Genomic DNA, 12819 nt, shown 5'->3' on the forward strand with positions numbered 1-12819 from the left:
CCCTCGGGGCCTGCCCTGCACTGTCAATCGCGTCAATCAACATTGAAGGTTTTTCCAGTTGCAAGGCAGACATACTAGCGATAACGGCCACACGCTTTGACATAGTGTGCGTGCAGGAAACCCGCATCGGCCCTGCACAACACCGACCAGCCATCCCTGCAATGAAGCTGGTGGCCGAGATCTGACACAGAAAGTATGGATCAGCTGTATTCAGCAGACCAAGCCTTGCGATCGAAGAGGTCTGCACCCACACCACAGAAGTGTACAAATGGAAACCATCACAGTTGCCCTCCGAAACGTCTCTGTCACATCAGTGTACAAACCCCCCAAAAGTCTGTTCCTCCACTCTGAACTGCCAGACAGATGCAAGAGGAGATACCACATCAGCATTGGGGACTTCAATGCCCATAGCACATTGTGTGGTTATGCAGTGAACAATCAAGATGGAGAGGAAGTCGAACCCTGGCTCGAGTCGAACCACCTGACCCTGTTCCACAACGCAAAACTGCTGCCTGGCCTAAATCATCAAATTCATCGAAACATTTTATTTGTACAAGTGTGCAAGAGTGATAGGGCCATAAAAAATGAAAAATAAAAAATACAGTAAGCCTACAGGATTCAAATACGGTGTGTCAATGTGAAAAAAAAATCTAGGGTACAACGAAGTGCAAAACAATGTGCCATTTCCTCTTTATTTGATCAGTTTCAGCGTGGAGAAACTGTTCTTCCCTTTTAGAAAACATCCCTATTCTACTGTTCTTTCCTCATTTCATGATAGCTGCTAGAAAAAGAAAGAAAAAAAGATAAGAAACATAGGGTTATGCATTACATTCGTTGCATAACCATCCCTCCCTACTTAACAAGGGCAGATAGCCTACTACTCTTTACTCAAATGTATTTGAGTAAAGATAATGTTGTAAAAATAATGTTGTCTCAACGCAACAGCCAAAACATGAAAATACGTGGTTAACATCACAACATTGGTAGCCTAGCAAGGATACTGACATTTGGATACTCGCTTCTGCTTCGATGAGTTTGCTTAAATATGATTAAGTTTCTTAATATATCGAGACCAGACATTTACAAACTTGTTTGCTTATTCGCTGAGCTCTCATTCACCGAGGAGCAGCACCACGGTGTATGGGTGTGCCCCTCTAAGTTACCCGTGTGGAACATTGCGTCGCATTAGTTCCGTAAATTATTGAAATCATGATTGTTTTATTTGGTCAGACTGGGGGGTCACAGGGGGGGCCAGGGACATGTCTACAGGGGCATGGGTCCCTGTATGCCCCCGTGTAGAACCGCCATTGCCCATTGTGTTACGGGTGTAGGACTTGAGCCGCTTTAAACAGGAGAAGCTCCTTTCTACACCAGATGTATGCAGATTGTTGCCACTAATGATAATAACACTTTGTAAAGCTTAGGCATTGCACTGTCCAACTCCATGTCTTTAATGGTCCCATGGCATGCTACTTTATGGATGCTTTAATATAGCTATTAGTAGGCCCCAAACACAGTATTTGAAGACGTTTCCGAAATTCAGCCATGATGCAGAATTACAGCCACTACGAGCCACTCTCACATTGAGCTATCCCCAAATGCGCAGTTTCAGTGTCTGTAGCTTTAATGCAAATGAGGAGGAGAGAGGTGGGTCAAGGAGGAGGGTGGGGGTGTGGCCCTGAGCAGCTTGCAGCCACGGTACCATGCGCTCTATTAACAGTGGATGTATCGCAATGGCGAAGCACACACAGCCTTTAGCCGTGTTCTGTAAATGTTCTAGAACACACGAGAGTCCTGGAGCTCTATATGTAAATAATATCATATTCTACATAGATATCTATATAATCTAATATATATTATCAAGGCCAATAGCTGTGTGAGCCTCCAGACGATATTATGAATCTCGACCGAGTCGGGTTCTCCGACATCTCTGGTTCTTCCACGTCCCCATCAATCTGAAGTAGACTGAACCATGACATGGAGGAGAAAGGGATTGTTGCCCGCGATTGTTGACCGCGGTTGAATCCCGCCGGAGACAGAGCTAACCGCCTTGGCAGCGGTCAGCGCTTAGGCAACACCGCCTCCCGCAGCGTCGAGGCGGTGGTCCCTCGGCAGCGGGAAGCGGGGCTCAAGGGGGAGACATTCGCGGCCAACAATCCCTTTCTCCTCCATGTCGTGGTTCGTGTACTTCAAGGAGTCAAAGCCAGTTCCTTTCTCCCAATTAATTCTCAACCATGGCTGAGATAACCCCCATTACGAGTTTCGTTGTGGAAATACCAGAGACGAGAGGCTAACCGTGTTATCAAAGGCGAGCAGAACACCTAGTGCTCGTTTTACACCGAACGCTTTTAGCCACTGGGGGACCATAGGCAGGCTAGGGGAACTCATATTTATGTTAGAAAACCTCATAAAGTGAGATTTTCATGCCATGGGACCTTTAACAGAGACAGGCAGACAGACAGTCAGAGAGAGAGACAGGCAGACAGACAGTCAGAGACAGACAGACAGACAGACAGACAGACAGACAGACAGACAGACAGATAGACAGACCTGCACTCCTTGGCCAGCAGCCTCAGGGTTAAGGCGCCGCTGGGGGTTAGCGGGCTGCTGGAGGTTAGTGCGCCGTGAGGGGTTAAGGCGCCGCTGGGGGTTAGCGGGCTGCTGGAGGTTAGTGCGCCGCGAGGGGTTAGCGCGCCGCTGGGAGTTAGCGGGCTGCTGGGGGTTAGTGCGCCGCGAGGGGTTAGCGCGCCGCTGGGAGTTAGCGGGCTGCTGGGGGTTTGCGGGCTGCTGGGGGTTAGCACGCCGCTGGGAGTTAGCGGGCTGCTGGGGGTTTGCGGGCTGCTGGGGGTTAGCGCCCCGCCGTGGGTTAGCGGGCCGCTGGGGGTTAGCACGCCGCTGTGGGGTTTGCGGGCTGCTGGGGGTTAGCGCGGTGGTCCCGTGGTTTAGCTCGATGCCCCCCGGGACATCCGGACCCCTGGCCCAGCCACGCCAGGAAGCCTGTGGTCTGGGGAAGGAAGAGGATCTCTTTAGATTGAAGTGGATCTCTAGTGGCTTTAGATTGAAGTGGATCTCTAGATTGAAGTGGATCTCTAGATTGAAGTGGATCTCTAGTGGCTTTAGATTGAAGTGGATCTCTCTAGATTGAAGTGGATCTCTTTAGATTGAAGTGGATCTCTAGTGGCTTTAGATTGAAGTGGATCTCTAGATTGAAGTGGATCTCTAGTGGCTTTAGATTGAAGTGGATCTCTTTAGATTGAAGTGGATCTCTAGTGGCTTTAGATTGAAGTGGATCTCTAGATTGAAGTGGATCTCTAGTGGCTTTAGATTGAAGTGGATCTCTCTAGATTGAAGTGGATCTCTTTAGATTGAAGTGGATCTCTAGTGGCTTTAGATTGAAGTGGATCTCTAGATTGAAGTGGATCTCTAGTGGCTTTAGATTGAAGTGGATCTCTTTAGATTGAAGTGGATCTCTAGTGGCTTTAGATTGAAGTGGATCTCTAGATTGAAGTGGATCTCTAGTGGCTTTAGATTGAAGTGGATCTCTCTAGATTGAAGTGGATCTCTTTAGATTGAAGTGGATCTCTAGTGGCTTTAGATTGAAGTGGATCTATAGATTGAAGTGGATCTCTAGTGGCTTTAGATTGAAGTGGATCTCTCTAGATTGAAGTGGATCTCTTTAGATTGAAGTGGATCTCTAGTGGCTTTAGATTGAAGTGGATCTCTAGATTGAAGTGGATCTCTAGTGGCTTTAGATTGAAGTGGATCTCTCTAGATTGAAGTGGATCTCTTTAGATTGAAGTGGATCTCTAGTGGCTTTAGATTGAAGTGGATCTCTCGAGATTGAAGTGGATCTCTTTAGATTGAAGTGGATCTCTAGTGGCTTTAGATTTAGGTGGATCTCATTAGATATAAGTGGATCTCTACTGGCTTTAGATTGAGGTGGATCTCTAGTGGCTTTAGATCGAGGTGGATCTCTAGTGGCTTTCGATTTAAGTGGATCTCTAGTGGCTTTAGATTGAAGTGGATCTCTAGTGGCTTTAGATCGAGGTGGATGTCTTTAGATTGAAGTTGATCTCTAGTGGTCTAGTGGACACTTTTAACACATATCAACTCGCGTGCGACACGTTCCCTACTGATTCAAAACTGGAGTTGGGAGAAAGTGAAAGAAAAGTATAAATGGAGATAGATGCTGCAAGGGCATGAACCCGTGAACACAAGACGCGTAAAATGCCTCAAAATGCAGCTGGGCAAACGGACGCGTTCCGCGTGCGGCACATGACGGGATTAAGCAGACTCGGATAACGCGGTAAAAGCACCAACCTCATCAGAAGATACTCACGTCCAGTCCCAGCGGGAGGGCCAACTCCGGAGTCCTGGTCCCCAAGGTGTAGTGAGTGGCTCGGTCCGTGAGCCTCCGGGCACTGCCACCGGGGGGGCATAGCCTCTGGAGTCAGGTCTATAGCCGCTAAAGCTGAGCAGACCCATGGTGAGGACTCGGAGGTGAAGGATCACCTTCCCTTCTAATTCCCTATTCTGTCTTTTCTAGCGTGTTGCGTTGACTGCGACTGGATGCCTGGACTCTCCTCATGGTTAACCGGCCAGCACCCCATCATCAATTTAATAGGTTTTGCATGTATTTACCTGTATGTCAATTATGGCACCCATGCACTCCTGACCATCCCTGGAAGAAGGGATCCCCGACTATTTGTTGCTTCCTTGCTGGGTGTTTTTTCTTGGGTAAAGGGGGGTGTCATAAATAGTTGGCCTGTTAAGCCCTTTGAGACTGTAATGGTGATTAAGGGCGACAATAAAATTGAATTTAAATTGAATTGAATGAGGAGGAATCCAGAGGCTGGAGGCTGAAGCATCTGATGCCCGCGGTCGAGTGCCTCACGCGCCATCCGGTCTCCAAAGCCAAAGTAAATGAGTCCCGAGACGAGGCGATGGACACGCAGGGGTCATGTTCCAGTACCTGCAGTGTCTCTTTCCCTCCACTCTAACCAAGGATACTTGTTTTTCATTTCCCTAGCCTGACACTCATTCCAAAAGGCTGGTCAGGGGTTATCAAGGAGATATACAGTGGGATTAAAACATTGTCTTCTGTTGAGTACTTGTTATTTGGTATACACATTAATATGGGAGGACTGGACACACGCGCACAAACACACACACACACACATACACACACACACACACTTTTCTGTTGTGTCTTTGCTAGTCTCCGTAGCTCTGGCGTCTGCTGCTACAGGGTTAACCGAAGCGGCAGCAGTAGATTTTGGGCCAGGCTTATAACAAACTAAAACACTGAAATAGTCTAGTTTATGTTGTGTTTTTTTTAATCGTTGTAACCAGTTGTTTTAACTGTTAACTTTCAATCTGCGTGGGTGGCCAATCACAGCGCAAGAGGGAGGGGCTTGGCCCGCCAACTAACATGCAGAGATGCAGGGGCAGCTTTGCGCTTCAACAGAGACAGGGCAGAGCATGAACGCGCAGGGGGAATTTTATGAATGGTGAATGTAGGAGATAACTTCTCCCCTACTGAAAGTATTTTATTGCAGTTATACCCAACCGGTATTTGCGAAAAAATAAACACTGAAGTAAAAGTTCTGTCACAAAACGATTGATATGTACCCGGGCACATTTTTAGGTGGGTATACGGAAAACCTTGAGCGTTAGTGGGTATACGGCGTATACCTGCGTGTCACGTAGACTAAACCACTAGTTTTGCCCATACTACAATTAGCCCTCACTACCTCCAGGGGAATGGTGCAGCAGAACAGGCTGTTCAGACTTCCACATGTCCACTTCCACCACTTCATCAGGGCCAGGACGTCAGAGCCAAGATTGATGGGGAGAAGGGGTCGAAGTGGTTGGCCGGTTCATAGAACCCCGGTCGTACCTGGAGAAGATGGACAGCGGCGCTGTGCTGCGTCGCAACCGGAGACACCAGCAGCCGGCCATGCCAGAGGCTGCAGATTGGTCTGACCAATGGGAGCTGCGGACTGAGAGAGAGACCCACACCACTGCCAAGGGGGCCTTCTCCTGCGGCCAGTCCTGCCCTCAGCGACAAACCACCAGACCCGAGCCGTGGGGCATGCATGCATCCCCGCATACACCGCCGCATAGTGGGGTACAGGTGACTTCCAGAGGTCAGACTTCCTTACAGGCATAGGGACACCTAGCTCTTAGGCCGGCTTTAATACACTTCTTTTGGTAAAAAAGAAAAGAGGAGGAAAGTGTGAAATGAAAACATGGATTTTTTATGTTATATGTTATTAAGTTGACAGTATTGAAATTGTTATTGTTGAGATTTTGACTGTTTTAATACTGACAAAACCTAACCCTAACCCGTCGTTATAAGTAATGCACTTTTGAGTTATGATATGGGGAGATGGAAATGGACTGTATGGCTGTTGCAGAAGTTGAAAACACAGGGACTTTTTGAACTGTTTCCGTGCATTAGGGACAGCAACTATCGAGGGCAGAATAATCCCTACGTGGCTGTGGATGGCGGGCAGGCTACGCCGAAATTATACCTGTTCTGTCTTGGGTAATTCATGGGATTTCTTAACGATCTAAAAGGGGGAGCTGAAGGGATATGTGAATGTATGGGCCACCGTAGGGCCATGCCTGTTATGTCATATTCACGTGTGAGGAAATAAACCGGCAGTTCAATGAGTGCAAAGAGCGTTTAAGGAAAGTTGATGAATCGTTTGTAGAGCACATTGCGCTTTAATTCACAGGATGACTGCAGTTTGAGCGGGAAAACAGCCGAGTTAAAGACCGGGTCGGACCGGGTCCATGTGGTCCACACCGTGTCCTCGTCCAGACCGTCCTGGTCCGTCGGACCGGGTCCACCGAGCCCCCGCCTCGTCATTCCGGGAGCTGGTCGACGGAGAGCGGCGTCACGGAGCTGCTCAGCAGCGCCGTGGTCCCGGGCTTGAACCTGTATCGACCCCCCCTGGAAACACAAGGAACCTTATGTTACCACACACTTACACGGCCATCAACTATGAATTCTGTCAATCCTTTAAATAAATGTAATCTAATAAATATTATATAATATAGACTAATTAATCCAACACTTTGCTGTGATTAATCAAGATTAATCGTGTTTTTTTAAGCTTGTGATAGTGGATATTTAAATGTAACATTATAGAATGAATGTAGAATCAACACCAAGGGAGTATTTAATGAGCCAGTGAACCCTAAACCGTTTAAACATGGTCATTTGTCTTATATGATCACTGATGATATATGATATACTGAAGTAAGTCCCTAATTTAGAGAAAAACACCTAAACTAACCATCTCTAGCCTAACACCTAAACTAACCATCTCTAACCTAACACCTAAACTAATCCTCTCTAGCCTAACACCTAAACTAACCATCTCTAACCTAACACCTAAACTAACCATCTCTAACCTAACACCTAAACTAATCCTCTCTAGCCTAACACCTAAACTAACCATCTCTAACCTAACACCTAAACTAATCCTCTCTAGCCCAACACCTAAACTAACCATCTCTAACCTAACACCTAAACTAACCATCTCTAACCTAACACCTAAACTAACCATCACTAACCTAACACCTAAACTAACCATCTCTAACCTAACACCTAAACCAACCATCTCTAACCCAACACCTAGACTAACCATCTCTAACCTAACACCTAAACTAACCATCTCTAACCTAACACCTAAACTAACCATCTCTAACCTAACACCTAAACTAACCATCTCTAACCTAACACCTAAACTGCCAACGTCTTGGCACTTAATGTCAGCACAATTGTATGTTGTATTTAGTTATAGTACTTAGCATCGTGTAGCATCTTATCCTAGCTATCTTTGTTGTATACAGGGAATGGGTTAACTTAGTGATTGTTAGTGCTTGGCACTAGGTTCTATGAACATCCTTACTGTACCGACAGAGATATATTGTTGTTTCTCTTCTGACAAATGTACGTAAGTCGCTTTGGGTAAAAGCGTCTGCTAAACGCCCTGAATGTAAATGTAAATATGAACTAACCCTCTCTAACCTAACACGCAAACTAACCATCTCTAACCTAACATCTAAAGTAACCCTCACTAACCTAACACTTAAACTAACCCTCTTTTGCCTAACAACTAAACTAACCATCACTAACCCAACTATATAACTGACTAACTATAGAATGACCAGTAGCAGCTCACTTGGCGACCGGTATGGCCGGCTGGTCGTAACCACGGAGATAGTCCACGGTTGCCTTGGTGATGACACAGAGGTCCACGTTGCTGCCAGAGCCCAGGTCCCCGAGGATCCCCGCGGTAACCGCATCCTTCACCAGCAGCTTAGCCTCCTCCAGCTGGGAGGAGGAGGGGGGGGAGGAGGAGAGGGGGAGGGGGGAGAAGAGGAGGAGGGGAGAGAGAGGGGAGGTCCAGGAGGAGGAGAGGGGTAGGAGGGGGAGGGAGAGGGGGGGAGGAGTCAGGGAGTGGATACATTTGGACAGTACAGAGACAGGTCATTAAGGCGCAGGTAGGGGTTAGACAGTACAGAGACAGGTCATTAAGGAGCAGGTAGGGGTTAGACAGTACAGAGACTGGTCATTAAGGCGCAGGTAGGGGTTAGACAGTACAGAGACAGGTCATTAAGAAGCAGGTAGGGGTTAGACAGAACAGAGACTGGTCATTAAGGCGCAGGTAGGGGTTAGACAGTACAGAGACAGGTCATTAAGGAGCAGGTAGGGGTTAGACAGTACAGAGACAGGTCATTAGACGCAGGTAGGGGTTAGATAGTACAGAGACAGGTCATTAAGGAGCAGGTAGGGGTTTGACAGTACAGAGACAGGTCATTAAGGAGCAGGTAGGGGTTAGACAGTACAGAGACAGGTCATTAGACGCAGGTAGGGGTTAGACAGTACAGAGACAGGTCATTAGACGCAGGTAGGGGTTAGATAGTACAGAGACAGGTCATTAAGGAGCAGGTAGGGGTTAGACAGTACAGAGACAGGTCATTAAGAAGCAGGTAGGGGTTAGAAAGTACAGAGACAGGTCTTTAAGAAGCAAGTAGGGGGTTATACAGTAGAGACAGGTCATTAAGGAGCAGGTAGGGGTTAGACAGTACAGAGACAGGTCTTTAAGGAGTAGGTAGGGGTTAGACAGTTAAAGAGACCCTCTTATACCACTTTTCTGTTCTTAATTTCTTATTAATGACTCCTATAGCGCAACCTGACACGATCACAGCACAAAAAACGATGTAGATTTTCGGGAAACTCTTCCTCTCATCTGGGCGCTTTCAGCATTCTCTGTCAACGCTCGGTTTCGTCCTTCTCCGCCCCCTCGCCCCCCTCCTGCCAACCCCACTCCGTTTTGATTGGTTACCTTCACCGTTAGCGCGCGAGCGGGCAGATTTGACCAGGCATATGGGGGCGTGGCAGGAGTGCCTCTACGTAGATGATTTCCCGGAAATGTGAACAAGTGAATCACAAACGTTGTTCCAAGTGTTTAGCGCTCTACACAGCCACCCCACACTGTCAGCAGGGAATACGTCGAAATGCATGTACGTCATTATTTGACACTTTAGTATGGTTAAACATGACTATCAATCATTATAACAACGTTTATCGGTCATAAAAGTCGAAAAAGCATAATAGGTCCCCTTTAAGGAGCAGGTAGGGGTTAGACAGTACAGACACAGGTCATTAAGGCGCAGGAAGGGGTTAGACAGTATAGAGACAGGTCATTAAGGCGCAGGTAGGGGTTAGACAGTACCTCCATGTTGGCTTTAAATCGGTCTTCAAACACGGAAACGGCGGCAGCAGCACCAGAACCTGTTCACACATGAAGAACTAAGAGTGTGTCTGTGTGTGTGTGCATGTATATAATATGTGTGTCTGTGGTGATGTGTTTGTGCGTATATGTCTGTCTGTCTGTCTGTCTGTCTGTCTGTCTGTGTGTGCGTGCGTGTCTGTTCTTGTGCGTGCGTGTGGTACCCATGCTGAGGAAGGGCAGCCGGTCGTAGGAGCCGTGGGGATAGAGGCTGTAGAGGTGGACCCCGTCCACATCCACCCCGCCCACAATCAGAGAGGTGCCCAGGTGACCCTGGTACCTGCACACACACACACACACACACACACACACACACACACACACACACACACACACACACACACACACACACACACACACACACACACACACACACACACACACATTATAGACAGACACGCACACATATTATATAAACACACACACACACTCACTCAGTGTGTGTGTGTGCCAAGGTGACCCTGGTACCTGCACACACACACACACACACACGCACACACACACCTGAAGAGCATCTGTCGGAGCTGCCTGGTCACCATGGCGACCAGCGGGGGGCGGCCGGTGTTGAGCGAGTGCAGTTCGGCGTTGGATGACATCATCATGGTGGTGACCTCAGCGTCGGCGGCCACGCCCGCCCCGCAGCAGCTGAGCCAATCACAGCAGAGCACCAGGTGAAGAGAGGCACCTGATTGGTCGCCAAGCCTCAACATCATATTTAGCCTCCCTGCACCATGACCTGGACCCGGCTCTAGACCTGGACCCTGCTCTAGACCTGGACCCTGCTCTAGACCTGAACCCGGCTCTAGACCTGGACCCTGCTCTAGACCACGACCCTGCTCTAGACCTGGACCCTGCTCTAGACCTGGACCCTGCTCTAGACCTGGACCCTGCTCTAGACCTGGACCCGGCTCTAGACCTGGACCCTGCTCTAGACCTGGACCCTTCTCTAGACCTGGACCCGGCTCTAGACCTGGACCCTTCTCTAGACCACGACCCTGCTCTAGACCTGGACCCTGCTCTAGACCTGGACCCGGCTCTAGACCTGGACCCTGCTCTAGACTTGGACCCTGCTCTAGACCTGGACCCGGCTCTAGACCTGGACCCTGCTCTAGACCTGGACCCTGCTCTAGACCTGGACCCGGCTCTAGACCTGGACCCGGCTCTAGAACTGGACCCTGCTCTAGACCTGGAGAAAGAGAGAGAGAGAGAGAGAGAGAGAGAGAGAGAGAGAGAGAGAGAGAGAGCGAGAGAGAGAGAGAGAGAGAGAGACTCACTATATGCGTGGTGCGATGTAGTGAATCTTGGCACAGTTTTTATCCGCCACCACCATGTCGTCCGTCGCCCTGGTGTCTGCTCCCAGAACCACACCGTCCTGCACACACACACGTACACACACACACACCCAACTGATTAATGTGTTTTTCATTTTTTTGGTATTATACAGGTTATACTATGGATATATGTGTCTATGTTTGTTTGTTTGTTTGTATGTACGTGTGTGTTGGGGGGTCCTGACCTTGAAAACCACCCCAGCGATGGTGGTTCCCGTCTTTCTTGCGGTCGGAGCCCTGAAGCCACGCGGCAACAGACTAGCCTCCAGATCTACATTCCTACACACACACACACACATATTAACACACGCACTCACACACAGACAGAATCACACACACACACACACACACACACACAGACATTTAAACACACTCACACACACACACACACACACACACACACACACACACACACACACACACACACACACACACACACATTAACACATACACACACGCAAACACACACGCATGAATGTGACTTTTGCAGGAAAGTCAACACAAAAGCCTTGTTCACACTACATGCGTCCGTCGCCGGATGACCGAGGGCGTCTCTGACGTAAAGGGGACTGTGTGGGTCTCTGTAGACGCATGCTGCAGCCAATCAAATCGCTTCCCGCTACAAAGACGATGTGTGAATATAAATACAAAAGATGACACAAACTGGTGACTAAAAACAATCCAATCATTCCATATTTCTTTAAAAGACATATAACGGCCGGATTTGTCCTGCTTCTTCCTGCTTGTTATTGCAAAAAGGATCCAGGAAACGCGTGGAGTGTATTCGCATAACCGCCATCTGATTGGCCTACGGATCCGGCGCTGCCTGAAAAGTTCATTTCTCAACTTTTTGACGCAGGCCACGGAGCCAAATGGACGGACGGACCCACATTGCATTTCGCGAGCGCCCCAGTCATTGCGATCCGTCGACGGACGGAGGTAGTCTGAACAAGCACGTGACGTGTGTCGGTCCCACTGACCGTGCTTGAAGTCCTAACCCAACCCTTACCTGCGAGTGTTCTCGAAGCAGAAGCCCCCCCCGCTGTGCGCGGGACGCACCGCCGCGCTGCTCAGCATCGTGTCAGCCTTCGACGGATGACCTCAACCGGGACCAGGAGAGGAACGGGTCTGATCGAGAACCAGGAGCGGAGCGGGTCTAACCGAGAACCAGGAGCGGAGTGGGGCTTCTGAGCGGGTTTACTGCGTCACTTGGTTACTTTCTCTTTCAGTTTTAACGGTTCATTCAACAGCTCCCCCCGCCCCGCAGCGCTACGGACACACCCACACCTCAAACACATCACCAGAGATACTGAGTCATATTTCATGTGCTTTAATAACGATAATTGACTTGTTTTTTTAATTCTTTACAAAGTTTGGATCAGTTTTTAATAATGTCCTGTACTTTCGGTTGTGACGACGCCATTTACTTGTGAAGGCGTTGTTTTCCTACTATCACATTCATAATTCACATAAAGGCGTCTGCGGTCAGCGACCCGCGGTTCACCTGGCAGCACCACGACGCTTTCACAACATTAGACCAGAACACATGGAGTCACCCTATATGGTGTAGGCCTACTCTATCTTTACATTTATAGAATTTTATACTGTGTATATATTTTATATTTTTATTGTGTGTGTGTGTGTGTGTGTGTGTGTGTGTGTGTGTGTGTGTGTTT

At 48.4% G+C, this 12819-nt stretch overlaps 1 protein-coding gene across 1 annotated transcript; it reads right to left on the reverse strand.

Annotated features, from left to right (window-relative positions):
• Positions 1-6709: 6709 nt before the first annotated feature.
• On the reverse strand, positions 6710-12383 carry psmb10 (proteasome 20S subunit beta 10). Its single transcript, XM_060050276.1, has 8 exons — positions 12153-12383; positions 11329-11422; positions 11087-11184; positions 10317-10457; positions 9977-10092; positions 9756-9814; positions 8199-8350; positions 6710-6961 (listed from the first exon to the last, which is right to left on the reverse strand). Exons 1-8 carry the CDS (start codon positions 12218-12220, stop codon positions 6874-6876), a joined length of 816 nt encoding a protein of 271 aa, XP_059906259.1. The 5' UTR covers positions 12221-12383; the 3' UTR covers positions 6710-6873.
• Positions 12384-12819: the final 436 nt, after the last annotated feature.

The sequence above is a fragment of the Gadus macrocephalus genome, chromosome 4, assembly GCF_031168955.1.
Source record: "Gadus macrocephalus chromosome 4, ASM3116895v1".
Classification (NCBI taxonomy): domain Eukaryota; kingdom Metazoa; phylum Chordata; class Actinopteri; order Gadiformes; family Gadidae; genus Gadus; species Gadus macrocephalus.